Source organism: Malaya genurostris, chromosome 2 (genome assembly GCF_030247185.1).
Source record: "Malaya genurostris strain Urasoe2022 chromosome 2, Malgen_1.1, whole genome shotgun sequence".
Taxonomy (NCBI): domain Eukaryota; kingdom Metazoa; phylum Arthropoda; class Insecta; order Diptera; family Culicidae; genus Malaya; species Malaya genurostris.
The window spans coordinates 196,799,161-196,825,133 of NC_080571.1; the positions used below are offsets into that span (position 1 = coordinate 196,799,161).

The window sequence follows — 25,973 nt, forward strand, 5'->3', positions numbered from 1 at the left end:
TACGACTCAGTTGATTCAAAGTGGTCGTCATTCGCACATTGCTTTTTGTGCTGCGCTCTAGCTCGATTTTAAGCTTATATAGAAATATTATACATTCACTGAAAAACTGTCGTTAATAGTCGATAAGATAAGTTTATTTGCAGGCATTCAATATAACCGGGAAATCAATCATGCATTCTATGATGATAAAGGTAAGCTATATAACCTACAATGGATTTCACTATTTATTATCGTACTATTGATTATTATTATCATACAATTTATAAGTTGCTTAGAACGAAGCATTTGTTCTCTGGCGCCGTGTGACTATAAAGTTCTCAGGGTCATTGGTTTAGGCAGGCTTAGCAATTTCAATAGCAATATGGAAACCCAAAATGTGCGTAGTAAAGCAAATATTTGAATCGAATGCTGATCGTTTTCTGTTGTTTCTATTGTTCCTTAAAATTGAAAATGGTTGTTACTCGAATCACGTATAGTCTATAGACATACTCGAAGATTGATTTAGATGATTATATTTCATCTAGAAATAATTGTTTTCAACTTTCCAACGACTTCTGAATACACATCGCCGTTGACAATTCATCGCTTATCTGTTATTTCTGAGTCATTTATGACGAATTCGACTCATCATTGTGCTGCCCACTGAAGATTAGCATGTGATGTAACAGAAGAGAATTAGAAATTAATGGAAAATTTTATAGCTTAGTTGGCAGGATTGTACGTTTATTGTACCGTTCGATTTTTAACTAATTGCAACTATAATAATTTTTCATGTTGGTTGTTATAAAATTTTAGTGTGCAATTTAAAATTGTTCCGATAAATTTGGCAGTCGATTCTTAGTGTACAAAACATTGTATGAATAATAACTATCAAGTTACACTTTGAATCCTTGCACGCTTCGGATCGAGCATATTGACTCATAAGACCTACCCACATGAACCATATATTTACTCGAAATATTATAATTCTTCATTTGCTCGTAACATTCGGTTTCGATACTCTCGGTGAGCAAGTTAGAATATCAAATAACTAATAAATATACTTAGCAGTGTGAATCGTGACTAATAAATGATAGTGGTTTTCATAATCAGTTCCAGTTTGCCGTTTTAGCAAAAAATCTTAACGACGCATCTGGTATTCCACGAAGCACAAGGTCTACAAAGGCAGATGTTTTGCACGTTTTCTCTTTGAGTGAATATCCACCAGGGTGTGATTCATCGAATGTGTGTTTCTGTAAATAAAAGGCTTAACACGAGTGAAATATTACTATAACATTTTCGGTATAGATGAGAAAAGAATCAGAATGTTAAAAAAATATGGTTTAATTTTAATATGAATTTACTAGTACTCGAATAAATTTTACACTTTCATTTCATTTACTTCACACTGAAATGGGTACTGCAATCACCGTTAATAACGCCTTGTAATTCGAAGCTATCGGTTTTCAACAACATGTAATCTTCTAAGCAAATATCCACTACCTGCACTTGTGAAGTTCCAGACAATGAATAGCTGTATCAATACAGGCTTTATTACTCGAATGCACCTAACCTAACAACTGTTGACTTATATATCAATCTGGGGCGGTAACTATAGATGAGGGGGGGGGCTGTTCCAGTATATTGGTTATTACTGGAATAGCAAGGAAAATGTTTGTTATCGTGTAACAACATTCGGAAGAGAAACTAAACTTGCTTACTTGGTTGCTTTTTAGTTGCTCAAATCTCTCCGTTCCCTTTATAAAAATATTAATATTATATATTGCAAAATTTAATGATCTATAGTAATAACTTCTGTTCGGAAGTTGATGGTTTCGGGTATCATTTTATACAACGAGTTGAGTGATTAACGTGAAAACCAGTTGGTAATTAATAGAAGAGAAAGTAAACAAAAACAAACTGCCGCTTGCTCTTACGGCCTTTTGATAAATCAACCGAGATTTTTTCTATTCGTCCTGTTATTAAACAACTCGCCGTTCGCTGTTTTCATGTATTTTTATTCGTTACATGTTGTCACTTTTTTTTTTATTCAATATTATAGTATAATTTTAAGGCACACTGCTTAAGCTCTAAGATGCCAAGGGTATTTACTAATCTTAATTACGACTAACTTAAAACTAGAAAAGTATCATTATGTAATGTAGCGGTAGCGGATTCTCGAGAAGCTATCGGTAGTGGCCGGTGAATTGAATATCGCATGAGGGTCTTCCATATGCCGTTGGCGAAGATCCATGTTGGCCGCATCCTTCGGTCCGTGTGGGTCCGCGGGAAACACCCCCAGGCTACGAAGGCCCGGCGGGTGGCCCGCATGCTGGTTTTCGACTGGGGCGGCCTTCCGTGGACGATGATGGTGATGTTACGGAAGAGAATGAAAAAAAAAGTAAATATTGTTGAAACGGGGTAAAAAGGGGATGTGGGAACAAAATGTTTGAAAACGATAAAGATCTAATTAGTTGCCATCGAGATGGTGAAGAGACAGGGAAGGGGTAACGAAAAAGTTAGTGACAAAAAAAGATCTTGTTAGTTCCAATGAAGATGGTGGACAGGGACGGGGATCGAGAGAATCGGGCGGATGTTAGTGTCGAACCTGTAGGTGGAGTTTATACTTTCTGAGCGAGGGATAACACATTACACTTGTATATCAATGTGTTTAAGGTACTGGTATATGAGAAGCATATATGAACTATCCCGACTCGCCAACACATCCCGAACCGGCACCTCAGGCGGTCTACCTCGGGCCCTGAGGGATTCCAGTAGCTTCGACCTGGCGTCACGATACTCTACGCACGACCACACGACATGCTCGATGTCCTGATAACCGTCGCCACAGGTGCAGAGACCGCTCTCCGCAAGCCCAACACGCCGGAGATGTGCGTTGAAAGTGTAGTGATTTGACATGAGCCGCGACATAACACGAATGAAATCGCGACTCACGTTCATCCCCCTGAACCAAGGTTTCGTCGATACCCTAGGGATAATGGAATGTAGCCATCGTCCCAGTTCGCCATTGCTCCATGAAGTTTGCCAACTTTCGAGAGTTTTCTGACGAGAGATACTGAAAAATTCATTGAAGCAGATTGGTCTTTCATAAATATCACCTTCTAATGCGCCCACCTTAGCCAATGAGTCTGCCTTTTCATTGCCTGGAATGGAACAATGCGAAGGGACCCAGACTAACGATATTAAATAAGACCGTTCAGATAAAGTTCGCAAGTGTTCCCGTATTTTCCCCAGGAAATATGGGGGATACTTTCCTGGCTTCATTGCCCGGAGAGCTTCTATTGAGCTTAGACTGTCCGTGACAATGAAGTAATGGTCTTTGGGCAAGGTTTCAATGATCTCAAGGGTGTACTGAATAGCAGCTAATTCTGCGACGTAAACTGAAGCCGGATCATTGAGTTTGTGAGAAGCGGTGATGTTTTGATTGAAGATGCCGAAGCCTGTGGACCTGTTGATGTTTGAACCGTCAGTGTAAAACACCTTTTCACAGTTGACTGTTCTAAATTTATTATAAAAAATATTTGGGGCCACTTGAGGGCGCACGTGATCCGGGATTCCACGAATTTCTTCTCTCATGGATGTGTCGAAAAACACAGTAGAATCAGAAGTATCCAAGAAATGAGCACGATTGGAAACAAACGAAGAAGGATTAATATTCTGAGCCATGTAATCAAAATACAAGGACATAAAACGGGTCTGAGAATTGAGCTCGACAAGCCTTTCGAAGTTTTCAATCACCATCGGATTCAAGATGTCGCATCGGATTAGCAATCGATATGAGAGATCCCAGAATCGGTTTTTCAACGGTAAGACGCCCGCGAGCACTTCGAGACTCATCGTATGAGTCGACTGCATGCAACCTAAGGCAATACGCAAACAACGATACTGAATTCTTTCCAGCTTGATGAAATGAGTGTTCGCCGCGGATCGGAAGCAAAAGCATCCGTATTCCATCACGGACAATATCGTTGTTTGGTATAACCTGATCAGGTCTCCTGGGTGGGCACCCCACCATGATCCGGTTATTGTACGAAGAAAATTGATTCTCTGTTGGCATTTTTGTTTCAGATACCTAATGTGACATCCCCAGGTGCCTTTGGAGTCGAACCAGACCCCGAGATATTTAAATGTGAAGACCTGAGCTATGGTTTCACCCCCTAGTTGAAGCTGTAATTGTGCTGGTTCTCGCTTCCTTGAAAATACAACCAGCTCAGTTTTCTCCGTAGAGAACTCGATACCCATTTGAAGAGCCCATGTCGACAAGTTGTCGAGGGTATCTTGCAATGGTCCTTGGAGATCGGCAGCTTTGGGTCCTATAATGGACACAACGCTGTCGTCGGCAAGTTGTCTTAGCGTGCAAGATGTGTTGATACATTCATCAATGTTGTTCACGTAAAAGTTGTATAAAAGGGGGCTTAAGCATGAGCCCTGAGGAAGACCCATGTAACTGAATCGTATTGTCGACAAATCACCATGCGCGAAATACATGTATTTCTCGGACAACAGATTATACAAAAAGTTATTCAAAATTGGTGAAAGACCATGCTGATGCAACTTCTCAGATAGGATGTTTATGGAAACTGAATCAAAAGCCCCCTTGATGTCTAGGAAAACTGACGCCATTTGTTCTTTACGAGCAAATGCCATTTGAATTTCGGTTGAGAGCAACGCAAGACAATCGTTCGTTCCTTTGCCCCTGCGGAAGCCGAATTGTGTATCTGAAAGTAAGCCATTAGTCTCGACCCAATTGTCTAGACGAAACAGAATCATTTTTTCGAACAATTTCCGGATACAGGAAAGCATAGCAATCGGCCGATACGAATTGTGATCGGAGGCTGGTTTCCCTGGTTTTTGAATGGCAATAACTCTTACTTGTCTCCAGTCATGTGGGACAATATTATCCTCAAGAAGCCTATTGAATAAATTCAATAAGCGCCTTTTGGCAGAGTCAGGCAAATTTTTCAACAAGTTGAATTTGATTTTGTCTAACCCCGGAGATTTATTGTTACACGATAAAAGCGCAAGTGAGAACTCGACCATCGAAAAAGGTGTTTCGTTTCTGTTTGATGAAGCGACGCGAATGATTGTCTGTTCCGGAACAGAGTCAGGACATACTTTTTTAGCGAAATCGAATATCCAGCGGTTAGAATATTCCTCGCTTTCGTTTGTGGTGTTTTTGTTGCGCATTCGTCGGGCTGTGTTCCAAAGAGTGCTCATTGATGTTTCTCTCGATAATCCGTCTACGAATCGACGCCAATAACCGCTTTTCTTCGCTTTAATCAAGCTTTTCATTTTAGCGTCTAATGCCGCGTAGTTTCTGAAATTATCAGGTGTTCCGTTTTTCCTAAACTCGACAAATGATGCAGTTCTCTCCGCGTTTAATTCTGAGCACTCTTTGTCCCACCACGGGTTGGGGGGACGGATGTTAGTTTTCGCGCCGGGTACACGTTTCGTCTGAGCTTGAGTCGCGGTGTCGAGAATCAAGCCAGCCAAAAACGTGTACTCTTCCTCCGGAGGAAGTTCTTGTGTTGTTTCTAGATTCTCAGATATCAAATTTGCGTAGCATTTCCAATCAATGTTTCGTGTGAGGGCATACGAAACATTGATTGTTTCCGATGGTCTTAATCCGGTGGCGATTGAAATTACGATAGGCAGATGATCGCTACCGTGGGGATCAGGGATTACCTTCCACGTGCAACCCAACCGTAGCGATGTCGAGCAAAGGGATAAGTCTAGCGCACTTGGTCTTGCTGGTGGTGCAGGAATTCGTGTCATTTCTCCCGTATTCAAGATTGTCATATTGAAGTTGTCGCAGATATCATGGATCATAGTTGATCTGTTATCGTCGTGAAGACAGCCCCTTCCCGTACCGTGTGAGTTAAAGTCTCCTAAAACCAACGTCGGTGCGGGAAGAAGCTCTATGATGTCATTGAGCCGCCGATGCCCAACCGAGGCTCTTGGAGGAATGTAGATGGAAGCAATGCAAAGGTCCTTGCCTTTGATTGTAACATGACATGCGACAACTTCAATACCTGGTATCGAGGTGAGGTTAATGCGATAGAAAGAATAGCACTTTTTGATCCCCAAAAGTACTCCTCCATAGGAATCATCTCGATCCAGACGAATAATGTTAAAATCGTGGAAGTTTAAGGGTATTTCAGAAGTTAGCCAAGTTTCGCACAATGCAAATGCGTCACATTTCAGATTATTTACTAGAAATTTGAAAGGATCTATTTTTGGGATGATACTTCTACAATTCCACTGTATAACAGTGATTGTATCCGTGACCTCGGTGGGTGTCTTAGCCATCGAAGGATACGATCGCTGAAAGAAGGGGCCATTTTGCAGTCAACTGCTTCAAGAATGTTTTAACTGTAGGAATAAAAGCCATTATCAGGCTTTTGAGAGGTTCAGAAATATTGAAAGTAGACATGATCCAGTCCACAATATCAGAGAATTTAACAAACCCAGTATTTGGTAAATTTTCTGACTGATCTTTAGGGACTTTCGGGGGTTTTGAAGTCCCAGGAAGTGATGGAAATTCTTGCTCGGAATTTAATTTTCCAAGGCCTGGAGCTTTTTTCTCTGGTTTTTTGCCATCACTACCAGTTGTTGTAATTTTTCGGAACCCATCAGAGGACATCTTCGAACCCTTACTAGGGAGCTTTTGAGAAGATTTATTTCTTCTCTTTCTAATTGATGAGCTATGAGGGACAGCCGAAGATGTACCTTCGAGGGGGTCATCATATTCGCTCTCGTCAGTTGACAAGTAAGCGTAAGGATTTTCGGTAGGTGGCGTAGCACATTTCAACATTTCCGCAAAAGAGCGTTTGGAATGTTGCTTGAGTGAACGCTTCATTTTATCCTTACGCAATTTGTACACGGGACAATCAGAGAGGTCATGCGGCCCCTCCTTACAGTAGAGACACTTTTCATTGTCTCCACTGCAGGAGTTATCCGCATGACTCCCTCCACACTTTATACACCGGGATTTATTGCAACAATGGGATGCTGTATGTCCCAATTGTTTGCAATTGGTGCAGTTCATGACCCGCGGCACAAAAAGACGAACAGGTAAACGGACTCGGTCCAGGAGGACGTAATTAGGCAAAGCCGAGCCAGCGAAAGTCACCCGATACGAGTCTGATGGGATATAGGACTTAGTCCCATCCTCAGCGGTCGATACTGAACGCAATTGCTTGCAGTCCAGTATCTTAACGTTCTTGAGTAGGGGGTTTTTAAAACCGCCTGCCCCATGCTTAAGAACGTCCTCGCAAGTCAGACTCGGATCGGTGATCACGCCGTCTATCTCGACTTCGCGAGCTGGTACGTATACGCGATACTCCCGCGTGAAATGCTCACTTCGAACGATCTCATTAGCCTGTTTTGCACTGGCTAACAAGACCCTAAGCTTGTCCGGGCGTACTTTCTCAATTTTTTGTACAGTATTGTATCGCGAGGACAGGTCATTAGAAAGTCTTAGAAGGTTCAATTTTTTACCGTTGGCTTTGGTCCGGATGTAAACCGCATACGGTCCGGCCGGGAGTGCAAGCCCATCGGGATAGCTTCTAATGCGAGATTTATTGCCATCAGAAGCTTCCATTTGATCATCTAGGGGAAGGTCAGGCAATTCTGTGCCTTTTGTCATGGCACGGAAATGTGTCCGTGCGGGTAAATATTAGGGGGCAATAAAAATCTAATGGTACTGAACAACAGGGAAAAGAAAAAAAATACTTAGCTTTAGCTCTCGAAGGGTGATCGGCCGACAAGGCCCGGTCCTAGGCAACCGGTGAATATTCCAGTTCAATAAAGTGCAAAAAACCTCTTTGGGGAAAAAGCACTTTGTTTTTAGTCTCTCACTACACTGTCCAATGAAACCAATCTTTTTATCACTATATATATTTATCACTGTTTCTAATGTACAACGATATATACGCAGCGCCCAGCGCTGGCGCTGGCTAACGGTACCACACGCAGTGCTGCTTTACACAAGCTCACAGTCGGCCTTGAGAACGGATTAATTAGAACTATCACTCGACCGCACTGATGCACACAATAGAATACGGAATGACCTTGATAACGGAATAAAACAATTCACCACGCGATTGGAGAAAGCAGAATTTACGTCCGATCGATCCGATAGTCACGGCACGAATGAGTTGTCACTGTTCTCTGACGTTTTTTTTAGTGCAAATCGAAATTCAATGCGTCGAAGATTTAAAATCTTGTAATTTTTTTTTCGATTTGGAAAATGTACATTTATTTACAGTACAACTTAAAATAAACTACATTTTAGAAGAAAACACAGTATTTATTTGAAGCGAAATTGAAGACTAATTTTCTAGGCGTTAAGGACTTCATGGGCCATTGCTGATTCTTTCTATTTTTTTCTTTCATGAACAGCAGCAGTGGCCCAAGACTCCCTGCTGTGCTGCGACCCAAGGCACCTGATTGTGAATGCTAATATCTATATTTATGAAACGTATCTCGCAACAGAATGTTTGGATAGAGTTCACAGAAACTAGTTACTTTACTTACAATAACAAATTCAAATAAATTCAATACTTTTCGGTAAAACATGAGTGTTGTTGATGAAATCACGAGTTTTTCTGAACAAATTGGCTACATGAACGAGATAGTACACCATTTATTTACATTATGGTACACGTGTTTTTCATATTACAAATTGAAATTAGAACTTATATATGATTGAAAGTTCATATTCATATCATTGACGGAAAACATACGAGCTAGTAAGTTCTAGAAAAGGCAAAACAAATAAAAATTTTTTTTCGAATAACTTTAATACTCGATTCAAACGAAATATGGATATATGCTATACGCATAATGGAGGAACAAAGGTAATTATGCATATGTGATGGTGCAAGAAAATTGTGAATTCAGTTTTTATAATCATCAAGGAAAAATCACGAAAAACATGCTTCAAAATAATTGAGTGTGATGTTCTTTCTTTTTTACCAGGGTGATCTTTTCATGGAAAGTGTGCGAGAGGTAAGATGTACGCCGCTTCTATCTGATTGAGTGTATTGAATCGTTATAAATTTTAAATATAACACACTAATATTCATGGTGGATTGTGTCAATCATATCATCGCTTCAAAATCACGAATATTCAAGATCATTAACCACTTGGCTCAAATGAGTAATTTGCAATATTATAAAAAAAGTAAACCAAGTTCGCACAAAACCGAATGGGTGGATAATTTTCATTCGGGACTAGTTAACGACCAGTTCTGCTTAAATTTGTTTTTTTTTTTAACAAATTAGTTCAAATTGCCGAAATCCAACAAAAAACATACACACTTAAATTTTATTGCTGAATCTCAACGAAAAAGTGGCTGAGTGCTCAGTAATCGTATCGAAAAAATGTATGATTACTGAGAATCTCGGTAATTCTATCTTTGATAACTGACATTTATTGCTGAAATTGTGAGCAAAACTTGAACTGTTAGATAGGCAAAACTTGAGCTGTTAGAATCCAAACAGGCTGCGAGAAAGGCATCGACTTACCTCTCGCTGTACCCGTTCAGAGATCCTCTTCTGAACTTTTTTGATCGACGAAATATCTTTGGCAGCTTGTGCATCAACCATAGTTTGACAATAAACTGATGTTATTCCGACAGGGTTTTCAGACCGGCGTTTTCGCTTTGTAACACAAGGTGTTGTAATTTTCGGTTGAGGTACAATTCTCTCTGGGGATGTTATGAAGGATGATTCTGCAGACGGTGGACTCCGTCCGTCATTAGCTCCGGAAGCTAAATCTGCATTCTCGGCACCTGATTATGTATTTGGCAAAGTTTGTTCGGTTACCAACGATGGTGCGAAAGATGCATCGTCGAAAACGGATCGGCCGCATGACCACAATCCGTATTTCTTGAAGCCATTGACTGCAATCGGTATTGTAGCAGCCTTTTTGAAAGTGGTACCCATGAGTTTCATGACTATCAATTAAAAGCAGTACTGGGGTTTCTGAAGCATTCTCAAGAAACGTATGCATAAAAAAGTGCATTTTTTTCGGATAGTGATAAAAGTTAAGACAGATAATTGCTTTTGATAAATTGATTCCCTAAATAATGCTAATTAAAGCTTACAAAAATTCTACGTCCTTGCGAGCTGTATTCTGGCTGTTAACCTGAACATTCGCCATGGCGGACGAAAACCTACGCGTAGGAATGTTTTTGAGTTCTTTCTTCGTTTTATTAATCAATTCCTCAGTTTTCACAACAAAATTGTTGGAGTAGATCCTATGCTTCGGGTTGGCTCAGAAATTCTTGATGGGTCGCAGTTGGGGGCCGTTGGGCGGGTTCGCTGACTCGGGTATCACATCGATTTCCAGCCGCTCCATCTTCTCCAACGATCGCTTCAAGTAGTGGGCCGACGCCAGATCCGGTAAGAACAGCGCGTCTTCGTCCTTATGGTATTTCTTGATGAACGACGCAACTTCCGGCAGGCATTTCGTACTATAAATTTCCCCGTTCACGGCCAGTTCGGAGCGGAAGATGCGCGGCTTTGATATCCCTTTCTCGCTGATTGTCAGCCACAGTAGAACCTTCTTGGGGAAATTGTTGTGTGAAATGAGCTTCACCTGGTAGCTCACTTCCTTCGTGGGTAAGTGAAATACGAAGTTCCCTACCAGTCGTTGCTATCTGGGGTAAGATAGATCCATCACCATCGTGATTCGCCGGGAAAATCGAGTTGTCCATCTTATTCAGCCACTGCTGCTGCGTCATTGCCTGCAGCTCTGAAATCGACCTCCCGGCCAAGCGCACGCAACGATCTACCCACTTTTCCTCGGTCTTCCTCTTCAGCTTTATTTGGAGCTTCTTGTCGCTCAGAATAGTGGGCCCTCCGGAATCGGGTTTTCTTTCGATGCACTTTTTGTTTTCTACTAGTGCGAAGATGCTTGATAGAACCATTCATTCGAAAATAATGGAATGTGACGACCGCTCGCTGTCATGTACATAAACAATAGTTGTTTCTCCTGGTTCCGCTGATGAAATAATTGCAACTTGAGTAGGAATCTTTATTTTATTGGATGGTTTAATTAATACTTTAGTGCTACAAGCTTCAACTTTTTCCCAGAAAAATAACATCTGTTCTTCCGTGCGAAGTTTAATGTTTTGTGTTGTTTATTTTACCTGACATATGAAAGCGCACCGTGGGTGTAATGTGTTTCAAAGTGTCAAAAATTAGAAGTATTGAAATAATGTGTGTTGTCAAAGTATTCGAAAAAGAGTGGTGTTTCATCGCCATTTCTCATGGAGCTAAAGACTGTCCTAGAAAGTATGGACGCGTTTCGATTTCGCTGTAAATAATTCACAAGTGTTAGATATTCAAATTTTATTCGATATACTGATAATATTGGACTACAACAACAGAATATTATTCTCAACATTTGCTACTTAGCCATTGTAGACTAGCTGGCGCACCTTATTGCGAACGTTCCTCATAACATTCCGTACAGACTTCTTGGCTACAAGTTTTGGCACTTTTTTCCAATCTTTTTCGAACTGTTGAATGGTTTTGGCTGCCGAGACATGTTTCCTAAGATGTCTTCGTTAATGCTAAAAATTCCTCAATTGGTCGAAGTTGTGGGCAATTTGGCGGATTCATGTCTTTTGGGACGAAAGTGACATTTTTGGTAGTATACCATTCTATCGTTGATTCCGAATAGTGGCAAGAAGCTAGATCTGGCCAGAAGACAACAGATTCCTTGTGGCTTCGAATCATGGGTAGAAGTCGTTTTTGTAATCATTCCTTGATGTATATTTCACTGTTCATTGAAGCAGTGGTGATGAAGGGTTTCGAAATCTTACCGCAGCTACAAATTGCTTGCCAGACCATAGCTTTCTTACCAAATTTTTCGACTTCAATCGATGTCTCGGACTGGTTTAACACTTGGCCTTCTCGCACCGTATAATATCGTGGTCCCGGCAAGGATTTGTAATCGAGTTTCACGTAGGTTTCGTCGTCCATGATTATGCAGTTCAAATTTCCAACAAGAATCGTATTGTACAGCTTTCGAACCCTCGTCCTGATCGATGCTTCTTGTTTCGGACTACGTTTTGGTTGTTTCTGCTTCTTATATGTTCGAAGATTCAAACGTTCTTTAGCACGAAGAACATTTGACTTCGAAGTGCCCACTTTTTTGGCCAAATCCCGAGATGAAACCTTCTTCTTTTGCTCGAACGTCTTCAGTGTACGTTTATCCAACTGAGGGTTAGCAGGACCTTTTTTTCGACCCGTTTTCGGTATATCTTCAAAGGTGTTATCCTCACCGAACTTCCTGATTGCATTTTGCACGGCTTTTTCACTTACTCCTTCCATTTTTGCTATCTTTCTCAGTGACAGTCCGCGTTCTGTTTTTCGTCATTGTTCTGCTGAAAGTCCACGCATTTCGAAACAAACTAATGAAAACGAATAAACAACTGCACAAGTGGTTAGAGAAGAGTGTAAACAACAGGACGCAACCATAAAAACTGACAGATTCTGAACCATTGCGAAATGGCAGCGGTTTTTGGTTGCGTCCATACTTTCTGGGACAGTCCTTAGGAAACATATATGAATTTGGTGAAGGACACAGATTTCGATATTGCTGGATCTTGTTGTCATTTTCTTTCTTGGCGGAGAGGCGTTTTCATGGCTATCCAGCGAATGAGGGGGGTGTGGTTCACTATTCACCCTTCCTGTCCATTGGTTCGGTGTCACTGTTGTTGGCGGAATCGTCGTTATTGCTTACATTTGTTCAAGCGTTGGGTGCGTTGTTAGTTGTAGATAGTGTACCTTGCCCTACATAGGGTACAACTGGTTTCGTTGACGAGCAAGCTTCATTGTTGTTGTCTCCGATGTGCTAGAGTTTTTTGGGGTTAGTGTGGAGGGAGCGCTGTTGTCATTTGGTGCAGATGTCTTCTTGTTCAGTTTTTCACATGGATTACCATAGTGAACGGCTTTTTGGCAATATTGGCATGTGGCCATCTGATTGTCATAGATAACAAGTAATTTGCACGGAATTCTTGTATCTTGGCCGAAATTCACATAAGAAGGTATAGCCTTCTTCAAGCGCATGCGTAATAAACGTACGCCATTTAGAATACCTGGAAAAAAGTTCTTCCAGCATGAAATTCCCTCCTACTAATAGCTCAATAGATAAGATGAAATGTGTAGATATCATAAATAGGGATATGGTTACCCTAGTACAACTAAATTGAGATCAAATGCAGTAGCTCTCCTCTATATATTGAAGGCTCTAATTTGCTACTCATCGCTTGATAACACAACAATATAAAACTGGAACACATTATTTGCAGAACCTGTTTTAGATACATACTTTAATGGGTTTAATGTGTTAGACAAACTGTGTGTTCTTTTGGTACGTTCAATAACTCTGTCGGTAGATCCAATAATCTCCAGAATAATTTAGATGTCAAAAGTGTGCTTTAACGTTTTCGTCGCTTATTTTTGGAACCGAAATTATTAGCAGTTTTAACTTGATCATTGACCTCTTGGCTGCTGAAAAACGGGATCCAGTTGGTATGTCGAAATCGGTTTAGTTACCGTCAAAAGAAATGTGCGGATAGAAAAAAGGGCGATTTGTCGGTATCAGGGCCGCTTTTACTTAGCGGCAGTGGGGGCAAGCGCTCCGGGCCCACGGTCTTCGGGGGCCACGGACAGGACCAATCGAGCAAAAAAAAGGCATTCAGTCAGCTAGGGGCACACAACAAAATCTTGCCCCCGGGCCCATTAATACGTAAAAGCGACGCTGGTCGGTAGCGTTTCTTTTTCGAATGTATCTCCGGATATGTTCGCCATAAGCCATCTAAACTTATTGGTCTATGATCTAATAGTACATTATAAGAAAAACATGTTTTAATCCGCCTAGTGGTTTAATGATGCCTTTATCATATCTCACATATTCCCATATATAAATGTGTGGTATTCTTCAGAATATTCTGACACTTTACCATCTTTTTGGCATTCGTGTCAGATAAATTTCTTTTATTCTTACAGAACAAGAAGTTTTGGCCATAAAATAGTATAACCTACAAAGTGAAACAGTACTCACTTCGATTAGACTATTTCTGAGGATACGAAACCAGAATCCGTGAATCGATATAATCGAAGTTAGTTTGATAAAACTGACGGGGATCCTATTTTGAATCTATGGCTGCAATCTCCGATCGTTAAGCGAAAACCGGGAAGCAGGAAAGCCTAAATTATTTTTTTCGACCGTCTACTCACAATGGTTACCGATTGGAATAGTTTAGAGGCAACTTTATCAATTATTTTACGTTTTTTACTTCTCCTCTTTTAGTGAGAGGTATTTGTATACATATTTGAACAATCTTCACACTGTAATTCAAAAATTCAATATGGGCCCACAAGATTTTTCATTTGAATCTAAGTTTGTGAGGTTTGTTTTTAGTCTTTGATAAGACATAGCGCCGTCTTGAGCTAGTTTTAATATGATCAGTATCTAACGGAGAAAACAGATTGGAAAAATTTACATATGAACACAATGATGTATTGAAAACCCCTGTTCACAGCATAACCTTTCTATATGAGAAAGACAAAAATAAACTTACACGTAAATTCAAGCGTGTCGTAATTTCTTGGGTGATGGCAGAATATTCACCTATAACACCATGTAACAATACATTTTGCGTCTGTTCTGATCTGAATTTCAGCATTAAGAAGTGGTTAATTTTTACACGTTTTGAATTTTAATTTTAAATGATCTGCAACATCTATAAAGACGTAAATTTAAATGGTTTTTTCGTGATGTGTAGTCTAAGATTGTCTCCGTAATCGGAAGGGTCTGCGTTTTGTTCTTCGTGCTTAATCAAAATAACCCAATTTTGTAACCCAATTGTAATGAGTCCAAGCAAAGAAAAATCTTGGTATTACTTTCTTTTTGTGGAATTTGGCCTTCTGCTTCAACAGACTTTCCAGCCGATTGATTGCATGGCTAGTGCTACGATCCTAATGACACTAAGAATCATTCCAGCTCGGGGCTCGAACATACTAGAGCAGTAGAGTTCTTCTTGACTCCGATCAAACTACAGTTTTTCCATTTTATTATTATATATCCTTTATACAACAAAAGGCAAAAGTCAGGCCGGTTTTTAATATCATGAATTTTTAATTGTTTAAAATCAAAACTTCGATTTTTCACATAAAAAAATCCGTCATTTTTTGTTGTAATAACCCCCCCCCCCCCCAAAGTAACAAAAATGGAAAAGAAAACGTTGGGGTCTAATATTTTACATGTAGAAAGTGCGTGCAAAGTTTTAAAATAATTGGTAAACTAGTTTTCGAATGACGATGGACACGGACTTTCAAAACCTGCTTTCGAGAAAAACGCGCCTAAAGTTCATTGTCTATAAAATCGGAGGAAACGATTTATTGTTCTAGGGAGCCCGTAGGGTCTAACACTTCAAAAAATCATATTTTTTCTTTTGTATTTTTTTATAATAAAACATTTCAAGAATGTTTTGTCAAGTTTATAAGTCAATCGAAAAAATTGGGACTGTGCGCCGAGCTCTTGCTTTTTCGTAAAATGAGATAATCATAGATAAAGGCTTATAAATTCATTCCAATGGGCTTGAAAATTTCACAGAATATCCTTGAAATTACTAGGTATAAGAGAATGATTTTTCAAAAGTGTTAGAGACGAAGCAAAGATATTAACCCCTATTCTGTATTTCGATCGAATCGGATTTTCTCGAACGAATGTAAAAATTTGCATTCTATAATTCGATCGAGTGATGCTTTTGTATGGAAAACTCGCACTCGATCGAGCTACAGAATGCCAAATTTCGTACAGAATCGGGGTGATTGTATCTGATTTGATCACAGTTTTGAATTGATTGAAAGTCGAGTATTCGGCAAAATATTATGGCGACTCTACTAATGAGATGATTATTGGTACAATAGTCTTACTTGTTACAGCGACGAAAAAATTTGAAACAAATTCCAAATCAAGCCGTAACAAGTTAATAACAAACTAATAATAATAATAGACTGATATAAGTCTGGTCTTGTTAGCAGTTAAACTAAAAAAAAAATTCAAACAAGTATCATAAAGAGAAATGGTTTAGATATGATATATTGATCAGGATGTAGCGATAGGATGTAGGATTGTCTTGTAGCGTAATAACATAGTTGTCCCTTATTTTTGTCATACAAGTAGAGTCATTATATAGTCATCATTGATTATTTGACCAATATTTGAAAAGTAGGGATGAAAAAGGCGGGTGGGTAATGTCAGAGACATAACTGGATGTCGTGAATACGAAAACAACTGACATGTTCCTTAACACTTCCGAATATCAATTGTATGAATTATGCACGCATTCCCCTTTTTCACATTTTTCGCAAAAACAAAGAAAGCTTCACTTGATCTCGATTACTGTGAATTTCACACAGCGAAAAGTGCACAAATCTAAGCAAACTGTTCTTGATATGTAGTAAACTGAGGATATTTCCCTACGATTTGCAAACAACAAATCCTAATAGTTCTTTAGAAAACTTTTAGAGCCATTAGAACGGCTGATATTGTGCAATGCTCTCCACCGTTGTTTTTTTCCCAATGCTAATGACTGGCAGCTGTGACGAATTCGCTCTTGTCGAAAGCGAAATTAGCTGTGCAGACGACACAAAACACATCTGCTCATAGGGGCGATAGAATCCAAACTGATTCAATTTTTGTTAAGAGATTTCCTTTTATGTGATTTCGTTTGTAGCTTTTTCACTAATGGGCGGTACTAACGGCTATAAAAATAGCCGCATTCAGAATTTTAATGTTGATTATTTCATTTCGGATTTGCATAATTTATTGAAAGAAACTATCAATATGCTGAAGGGACTCGTTTCTAGCATTCAGAAAAGTCAAATTGCGTAATTCTCTACGACATTAAACTCTGGAACATTTTTCGCAAAAACAAAGAAGGCTTCACTTGATCTCGATTACTGTGAGTTTCACACAGCGAAAAGTGCACAAATCTAAGCAAACTGTTCTTGAATTGTAGTAAACTGAGGATATTTCCCTACGATTTGCGAACAACAAATCCTAATAGTTCTTTAGAAAACTTTTAGAGCCATTAGAACGGCTGATGTTGTGCAATGCTCTCCATCGTTGTTTTTTCCCAATGCTAATGACTGGCAGCTGTGACGTAATCGCTCTTGTCGAAAGCGTGCAGACAACACAAAACACATCTGCTCGCAGTGGCGATACAATCCAAACTGATTCAAGTTTTGTTGAGAGGCTTGTTTCTACCTGATTTCGTTTGTAGCTTTTTCACTAATGGGCGGTCCTAACGGCTATAAAAATAGCCGCATACAGAATTTTAATGTCGATTATTTCATTTCGGATTTGCATATTTTATTGAAAGAAACTATCAATATGCTGAAGGGACTCGTTTCTAGCATTCACAAGGACCAAATTGAGGAACTCACTGCGATATTCACCACTTTTCGGAACATTTTTCCCGGACGATTTGTTGTACAGCAGCAGATATTTTGTTCTCTTCCTTAGAACGCGTTCTGATTCTTATCACTCTCTCAGAGGGTAAATTTTGAAAAGGCACCCTATAGTAAAGTAAGTCGTATTCACGACAAAAATGGGTTGTATAGAGGTACAGTAAAGTAAATTCCGCATAATTCTTTAGGAGTATTATTATGGTTTTAAGAAGAACCGAATAGAAGTCTGGAATAGAGAACTGGACCCTGAGTTCAAGACCTAAATTTAGATCCAATAACAGGCTCAGAATCCAGTTTCAGTCGCTGCTGGTTCTCGCCTTGATGGCCAGCAAGCGAATGAGAGATGCGACTTGAGCGTTTGAGGTTGTAACCACGCAGAAGGTGCATTCTCCGTCGCTGCTGGTTGATGATTCCACTCCCACGACGTCTGCTTCCATCGAACGCACGAAAAGAAATGATCGATTTTCGACCACGGTTCCCCTTTTATATGCATTCAGTTGAAGATATGTGCCTGACTACCTCAAAATCGTCGTCCTTGCGCGAAAAACCCAAGCGAAAGTAAAGAATTTTCCGCGTTGTTTTCAAATTTTAAGAAAACTTAATTTTTGAATTGTTTGTGGTTATCGCACACTGTTCAAAATATTATCCTGAATTCCTGATCATATTTTTGATGAAATGGTGAAAGAATTATGTTGCTACCATTAATACAAGTCGAGATATTCACGATTAAGTTCTGCCCATTCTTCCATATGGCTAATTTTGAAAAGGCGCCCCATAGTAAAGTAAGTCGTATTCACGACAAAACATGGTGTGATTATCTAATCTCACAAGTATGCAAAACTGTAAGGAGATATTACTATTGTTATTAAATTATTTTATTTGAGTCCCAATAACTAGACCAAGTTTGGCTGTCTGATGTCGTTCTATATTGAACGCAATGGGATGTGGAGTGCGATAGATAGATAAAGAGTACCAAAGCATCTAACCTGATCTATTCGCAATTCTTCCGATTCGATACAATTTGTAAAAGATAAACATGATAATGTGACTTCCGATGAGGCTCTCAACTTGTGTGCATATGGGTTTGCACTAGTGCGACGAAAATATGTGTATTTCTTGTTCGAGGAAGAAAGATTTTTCTCGTCCGGGAGTGAATCAGTGTTGCGATGCCGTGAAACTATCATTGGGAGTTACTGAAAACCTTTACAATCGAAAATAATAAAATAATCGGAAATAACATAATCGAGCATATAACCTCAACAGACGAGATAGGTCTCTATAGTTCCCAGCCCTGTCAACTTAACGCACCAGCAAATAAAAAAAATCATAATAATGTATTGCGTAGCTGTATGGAAATTAAAAAGAAATGACCATGAAGTGTCAACCATCGCCAAACCACCACCTCCCCCTTCCTCACCCATCTCTCCGTGTGTTATCTTTGAATCGCAGCTCCCTGATAAGATATAGTTTGCATGTGAAGACACCCTCGTGCGTTTATTTATGTGTTTTTTCCCCTAACCTTGTTATAATCGAAGTGAGGATTGTTTAGGGCACATATTAAGCTCCGTAAATAGTAACTATTGCGTCGATGTAACAAAATTTGAAATATGCTATTGCTATTTTTTATATACGGATTTTTTTGGATGAGAAAATCTTTAAGGCCACTCTACAAGTGTGGTTAGTAATCAAACCCAGAAAGACTGGGTGAAAGGTGATCACATGTCACCCATGTTCGTTTCGTTGACGTATGTGAAATATTATTATGACTCAGATTACACCCGTAATTCGCTTAGTTTCTTAGTTTAAACCTAATAATAGCCTATGAATGAAAACATAACATTCTTTCAACGTTACACGTAATTAAAGTACTTTTGTGTAACATAATCTTTTATAACATAATTTATAACAATTGCTGAAAAAACGTACTTTTAATTGGAGCCTCGGAGACCCCTGTGTTAAATACCATTCGACTCCGCTTGACGAGATCGGAAAGCATAATTTTCTCGGAGGTAGCTGAACCGATTTTAACAATCTTAGGATTGTTTCAAAGCTACTCTTAGGATGTGCATTAAGTTCGAAGATCAAGTGGATGTCACTTAAAGTTCCGAAGATATAATGGTATAAGTGACGTAATCGACAAAATGCATTTTTTTCTCGGAGACGGCTAAACCGATTTCAACCAGCTTGAGCTCGTTTGAAAGCCAGTTTTTGGTTGTGAATGTAGCTCGAAGATCACTTCCGGTTCCGGAGATATAATGGCAAAAGTGACGTAATCGACAAAATGCATTTCTTTTTTCTCCGCATAATTATCCCGGAGATGGCTGAAGTGTAGCCTTCCGGGATCGAAAACCGAATACCGGTAAAACTGAAAAAAATTATCAAAATTTACAAACCCGATTAATTCGTGTGAAATTGACATTTTTATACTAATCACCCTATATCTTCTGAACCGGAAGTCGGATTTTATGGGATCTAAATACTTTTTTTTAAAATCTTAGATGGAGGAAATCGGTTTACCCATGCACGAGAATATAATAATTTCGATATAATAATTTCGCTACACATCTTATCCTATATTTCCGGACCCAGAAGAAGAAATAAAGGAACCTTGTATATAGGGCTTTACATAGATTGTAGCAATCGGTTAACCCATCTCCGAGCAAATTTAGTGGCATTATTTGTCACACATTTACACATATTTGCTGATCTCGATGAGCTGATTCGAATGGTATATGGGTGTAAGAAGTTAAGTTCTTCCAGTAATTATTGCTGTAAGCAGTTTGAATCAATATAAATATGTCCAAATTTTTTTTTTGGAATCGAAAATACTGTCATCTTTCTTATACCTATGTCATATTTGAACGATTATGTTGCCAAACAACCGTGCTAAAATCGAAACGAGACTAAATGTCATGAAAAAGGATACTGTACACAGTCTGTTTGGTGCTTAGAAATAAATGTATACAACAGTATAAATAACTTTGCTCCCAAGCATCACTTTATTATCTAGGACTCAAAGCTCCGACTGCTGGAATAGGGGAGAAAGTCACGTACACAAAAATCTTCCATAAAAACAATCTATGGATTTTTTTTTTTTTCAAATAAAATTTTTTATTAGGCTCATTTGCTTTAGCTTAACGTGGCCGATTGTCTTGTTGTTAGGGGGAGAGAAAGGGATGCCGTATTACGGGGCGGCATACTCCCCAGTTAGTAAGGGGACATAGGGAGGGTGGGACCTACACAGTATTGAATTGAAATTTGAATACATCATTGGTTTGTGGCATACATCTTTCAGACACATTTTGCGTTCGATGAATCTTCATGTTTTTCAGCTTGTAGCAATGAAGAGATTATTCTGGATTGGGATGCTTCGTTGGTGTGTTCTGACGTTGATGTGACGTTTTTGGGTAGCTTCCAGCAACTCAGTCAGTTCAAGGCAGGTGCATGCTCCGAAGCATCGTTTACACAGGCCATACTTCCAGCAACGTAAAGAAGAGTGCGGTAGAGCTGTAGACGAGAAAGAGATAGGGAGAGCACTAAATTTGAGCATTGATAGTTTTCAAGAAGTTATAGATGAGAGTCATATAAGGAAGATTTCGAGTTGCCAAGACGTCGCGGACTGGTACGAAGGGTGGTATACCTCGGGCCCGAAGGGAACCTATGAGTTGGGACCTGGCATCACAATACTCGACACATGTCCAAACAACATGTTCGATGTCATGATAACCCTCACCGCAAACGCAGACACCACTCTCAGCGAGCCCCACATGACGGAGATGCGCGCTGAACATATAATGATTAGACATGAGCCTTGACATTACACGAATAAAGTCTCGGCTCACGTCTAACCCCCGGAACCAAGCTTTCGTCGATACCTGTGGGACTATTGAGTGTAACCATCGTCCCAGAGTTCCACTATTCCATGTATTCTGCCAGCTGGCTAGAGTTTTCTGACGACAGCAACTGAAAAATTCATTGAAGCAGATTGGTCTTTCATAGATATCACCTTCTAGTGCGCCCACCTTGGCTAACGAGTCCGCCCTCTCATTGCCCCGTATGGAACAATGTGAGGGGACCCAAACCAAGGTAATCTGGTATGATTTTGCAGATAAAGCACTCAATTGTTCCCGTATTTTCCCCAGGAAATACGGTGAGTGCTTTCCAGGCTTCACTGAACGGAGAGCCTCAATGGAACTGAGACTGTCCGATACAATGAAGTAGTGATCTGTGGGCAGAGTGTCAATGATCTCAAGGTTATACTGAATTGCAGCTAGTTCTGCGACGTAAACTGAAGCTGGATCACTGAGTTTATAGGAAGCGGTGAAATTTACATTGAATATACCGAAGCCAGTGGACCCGTCTAGATATGATCCGTCAGTGTAAAACATTTTATTACAGTCGACTTCTTTAAATTTATTATTAAAAATTTTTGGGATCTCTTGAGGGCGTACAGGATCCGGGATTCCACGAATTTCCTCTTTCATGGATGTGTCGAAAAACACAGTAGAATTAGAAGTATCCACAAAATGAACACGATTGAGAACAAACGAAGAAGGATTTATATTCTGAGCCATGTAGTCAAAATACAAGGACATAAAACGGGTTTGTGAATTAAGCTCGACGAGCTTTTCAAAGTTTTCTATCACCATCGGATTCAAAATGTCGCATCGGATTAGCAGTCGATATGAGAGATCCCAGAACCTGTTTTTCAACGGTAAGACGCCCGCCAGCACTTCAAGACTCATCGTATGGGTTGATTGCATGCAACCCAAGGCAATACGTAAACAACGATACTGAATTCTTTCCAGTTTAATGAAATGAATATTCGTAGCGGAGCGGAAACAGAAACATCCATATTCCATTACTGACAATATCGTCGTTTTGTACAACCTGATCAGGTCTCCTGGGTGAGAGCCCCACCAAGTTCCGGTTATTGTACGAAGGAAATTGATTCTCTGTAGGCATTTTCGTTTCAAATACCTAATGTGACATCCCCAGGTACCTTTGGAATCGAACCAGACCCCGAGATATTTAAATGTGAAAACCTGAGCTATGGTTTCACCCCCTAGTTGAAGCTGTAATTGCGCAGGTTCTCGCTTCCTTGAAAATACAACCAGCTCAGTTTTCTCCGTAGAGAACTCGATACCCATTTGAAAAGCCCATGTCGACAAGTTGTCGAGGGTATCTTGCAATGGTCCTTGGAGATCGGCAGCTTTGGGTCCTATAATAGACACAACACTGTCGTCGGCAAGTTGTCTTAGCGTGCAAGATGTGTTGATACATTCATCAATGTTATTTACGTAAAAGTTGTATAAAAGGGGGCTTAAGCATGAGCCCTGAGGAAGACCCATGTAACTGAATCGCTTTGTCGTCAAATCACCATGCTCAAAATGCATGTGTTTCTCGGACAATAGATTATATAAAAAGTTGTTCAAAACTGGTGAAAGACCATGCTGATGCAACTTCTCAGATAGAACGTTAATGGAAACTGAATCGAATGCCCCCTTGATGTCGAGGAAAACTGATGCCATTTGTTCTTTACGAGCAAATGCCATTTGAATTTCTGTTGAGAGCAACGCTAGACAATCGTTCGTTCCTTTGCCCCTGCGGAACCCAAATTGTGTACCTGAAAGCAATCCATTTGTTTCGACCCAATTGTCTAGACGGAAGAGAATCATTTTCTCCAACAATTTCCGAATACAGGAAAGCATAGCAATCGGCCGATACGAATTGTGATCGGAGGCTGGTTTTCCAGGTTTTTGAATAGTAATAACTCTCACTTCTCTCCATTCGTGTGGGACAATATTACCCTCGAGGAACTTGTTGAATAAATTCAACAAGCGCCTTTTGGCAGAGTCGGGCAGATTTTTCAACAAGTTGAATTTAATTCTGTCTAACCCCGGGGCTCTATTGTTACACGACAAGAGCGCAAGTGAGAACTCTACCATCGAAAACGGTGTTTCGTTTGTATTCAATGTCGCGACGCGGGATATCTTCTGTTCCGGAACAGAATCAGGACATACTTTCTTAGCGAAATCAAATATCCAGCGGTTAGAATATTCCTCGCTTTCGTTCGCGTGATTTCGATTGCGCATGCGACGGGCCGTATTCCAAAGAGTGCTCATTGCTGTTTCTCTCGTTAATCCGTCAACAAACCTTCGCCAGTAACCGCGTTTCTTAGCTTTAATCAGACTTTTCATTTGAAATTCTAACGCCGCGTATTTCCGATAATTATCTGGAGTTCCGATCCTTCTAAACGAGATGAAGGCTGAAGCTTTTTTCGTTTTCAGCTCTGAGCACTCTTTGTCCCACCATGGGTTGGGAGAACGCATACTAGTTTGCGCGCTAGGTACTCGTTTCGTCTGAGCTTGAATTGCGGTGTCAAGAATCAAGCTAGCCAAAAATGTATACTCTTTCTCCGGAGGAAGCTCCTGTGATGTTTCTAGTTTCTCAGATATCGAGCTCGCGTAACGTTTCCAATCAATGTTTCGTGTGAAATCGTACGAAACATTGATTGTTTCCGATGGTCTTCCACGGTTGGTGATAGAAACTATGATCGGCAAGTGATCGCTACCGTGAGGATCACAGATTACCTTCCACTTGCAATCTAACTGTAGCGAAGTCGAGCAAAGGGATAAATCCAGCGCACTTGGTTGTGCTGGCGGTCTAGGGTTCCGTGTCATTTCTCCCGTGTTTAGAATTGTCAAATTGAAGTTGTCACACAGATCTTGGATTAACGAAGAACGATTATCATCATATAAGCAGCCCCATCCTGTACCATGCGAGTTAAAGTCCCCTAAAACCAGCCGCGGTGAAGGAAGAAGTTCTATGATGTCTGCAAGCCGACGATGCCCTATCGAGACTCTGGGAGGAATGTAGATAGAAGCTATACATAGATCTTTGCCTTTAATATTAATTTGGCAAGCAACAACTTCAATTCCCGGTGTCGAGGGGAGGTTAATACGATAAAATGAATAGCACTTTTTAATCCCTAAAAGTACCCCTCCATAAGAGTCTTCTCGGTCCAGGCGGATTATGTTAAAATTATGGAAGTCGAGGTTGATGTTAGAAGTAAGCCAAGTTTCACTCAAGGAGAATACATCGCAATTATGAGTATGTATTAAGTGTTTGAAAGAATCAAGTTTTGGGATGATACTTCTGCAATTCCACTGAAGCACAATGATAATATTTTCGATTCTCAGTGGTAAATTATCCATCAAAAGATACGATCGCTGCAAGGAGGGGCCATTGTTCAGTCAACTGTTTTAAAAATGTCCTTACTGTTGGCAGTAGAGCAGTTAGGAAGCTTTTCAGAGGATCAGTAATATTGAAGGCTGTTAATATCCAGTCCACGATATCAGAAAATTTCAATAATCCAGCGTTTGTTGGATTTTCTGGTTGTGCTTTGGGGTCATTCGGGTTTTTTGATGCCCCAGGAAGTGCTGGGTACTCCTTATCATCCCTAAGTTTTTTGAACCCAGGAGGTGTTTGCTTCGGTTTTGAGTCAGCACTTTTTGTTTCCGTTTGGTTCTTTTGTGACGAAGAGGACAGTCTGAGGCCTTTACGAGGAAGCTTGGGAGAAGCCAGATTTTGTCTTTTCCTGCTTCCTTCAACCTGTGTGTAGGAAGGTCCTTCGCCTGGGTCGTCAGAGGTATCCTCTTCAACTGGCAAGATTGCAAACGGGTTCTCAGGGGTCGATGGAGTGGTTCTTTTTAAGATTTCCGCATAAGAACGTTTGGAACGTTCTTTCACGGATCGCTTCAATTTCTCCGCACGCTGTATGTACGTAGGGCACACCGAAAGATCATGAGGATTCTCCCCGCAGTAGCAACACTTTTCCACTGCTCTTCTGCAGAGATCGTCCTCATGGGCCTCTCCGCATTTGCCGCATCGCAGTTTGTTGCAACAATAGGTTGCCGTATGACCTAACTGTTTGCAGCTTGTACAATGCATTACCCGCGGTACATACAGCCGAACAGGTAGACGAACTCCACTCACTACCAAGTAATTTGGAAGTGCAGATCCGGCAAAAGTCACGCGAAATGAGTCCGATTGGTAAAATTTACCATCTATCGATTTGGAGTGCAATTGCTTGCACTCCAAAATTTTCACTGGATGAAGGTCGGGGTTTTTGAAACGGCCTACCCCGTCCTTCATCAGATCTTCGATTGTCAGACTTTCGTCACGGACCACACCGTCGATCTCCACCACATGAGACGGGACGTACACGCGGTACTCCTTCGTGAACAACTCGCTGGTAGCAATCGCGTTTGCTTGCTTCAGGTCGGACACAACAACGCGTAACTTGTTTGGCGAAACCTTATCTATTGTTTTTATTGCCGAGTAATGTTTTTCCAGGTCCCGAGCAATATTTAAAACTCTGAGAGACTTTAATTTGGGCCGGAAGTATACCACCCACGGACCCCCCGAGCCATCGTCTTGGTAAACTTTTTGGCGGGCAGGCAATATCTTAG

The 25,973-nt window shown here is 40.3% G+C and overlaps 1 protein-coding gene across 8 annotated transcripts in view; it reads left to right on the plus strand.

Annotated features, from left to right (window-relative positions):
* The window catches only part of LOC131433183 (choline/ethanolamine kinase), a 43,837-nt gene continuing 17,864 nt past the window's right edge, over positions 1–25,973 (plus strand). For 4 of the 8 annotated variants that reach the window (XR_009230037.1, XM_058600068.1, XM_058600070.1 and 1 more), the window contains exons 1-2: positions 2–191; positions 8,983–9,012. Coding sequence is in view for 5 of the 8 variants with exons in the window: in XM_058600068.1 (XP_058456051.1) it covers positions 171–191; positions 8,983–9,012 (51 nt within the window). In the remaining 3 variants the exon portion in view is untranslated. Of the gene's footprint in view, positions 192–8,982; positions 9,013–25,973 lie in introns of all 8 variants that reach the window. The other 4 variants (XR_009230035.1, XM_058600064.1, XR_009230036.1 and 1 more) reach the window with 3 other exon arrangements.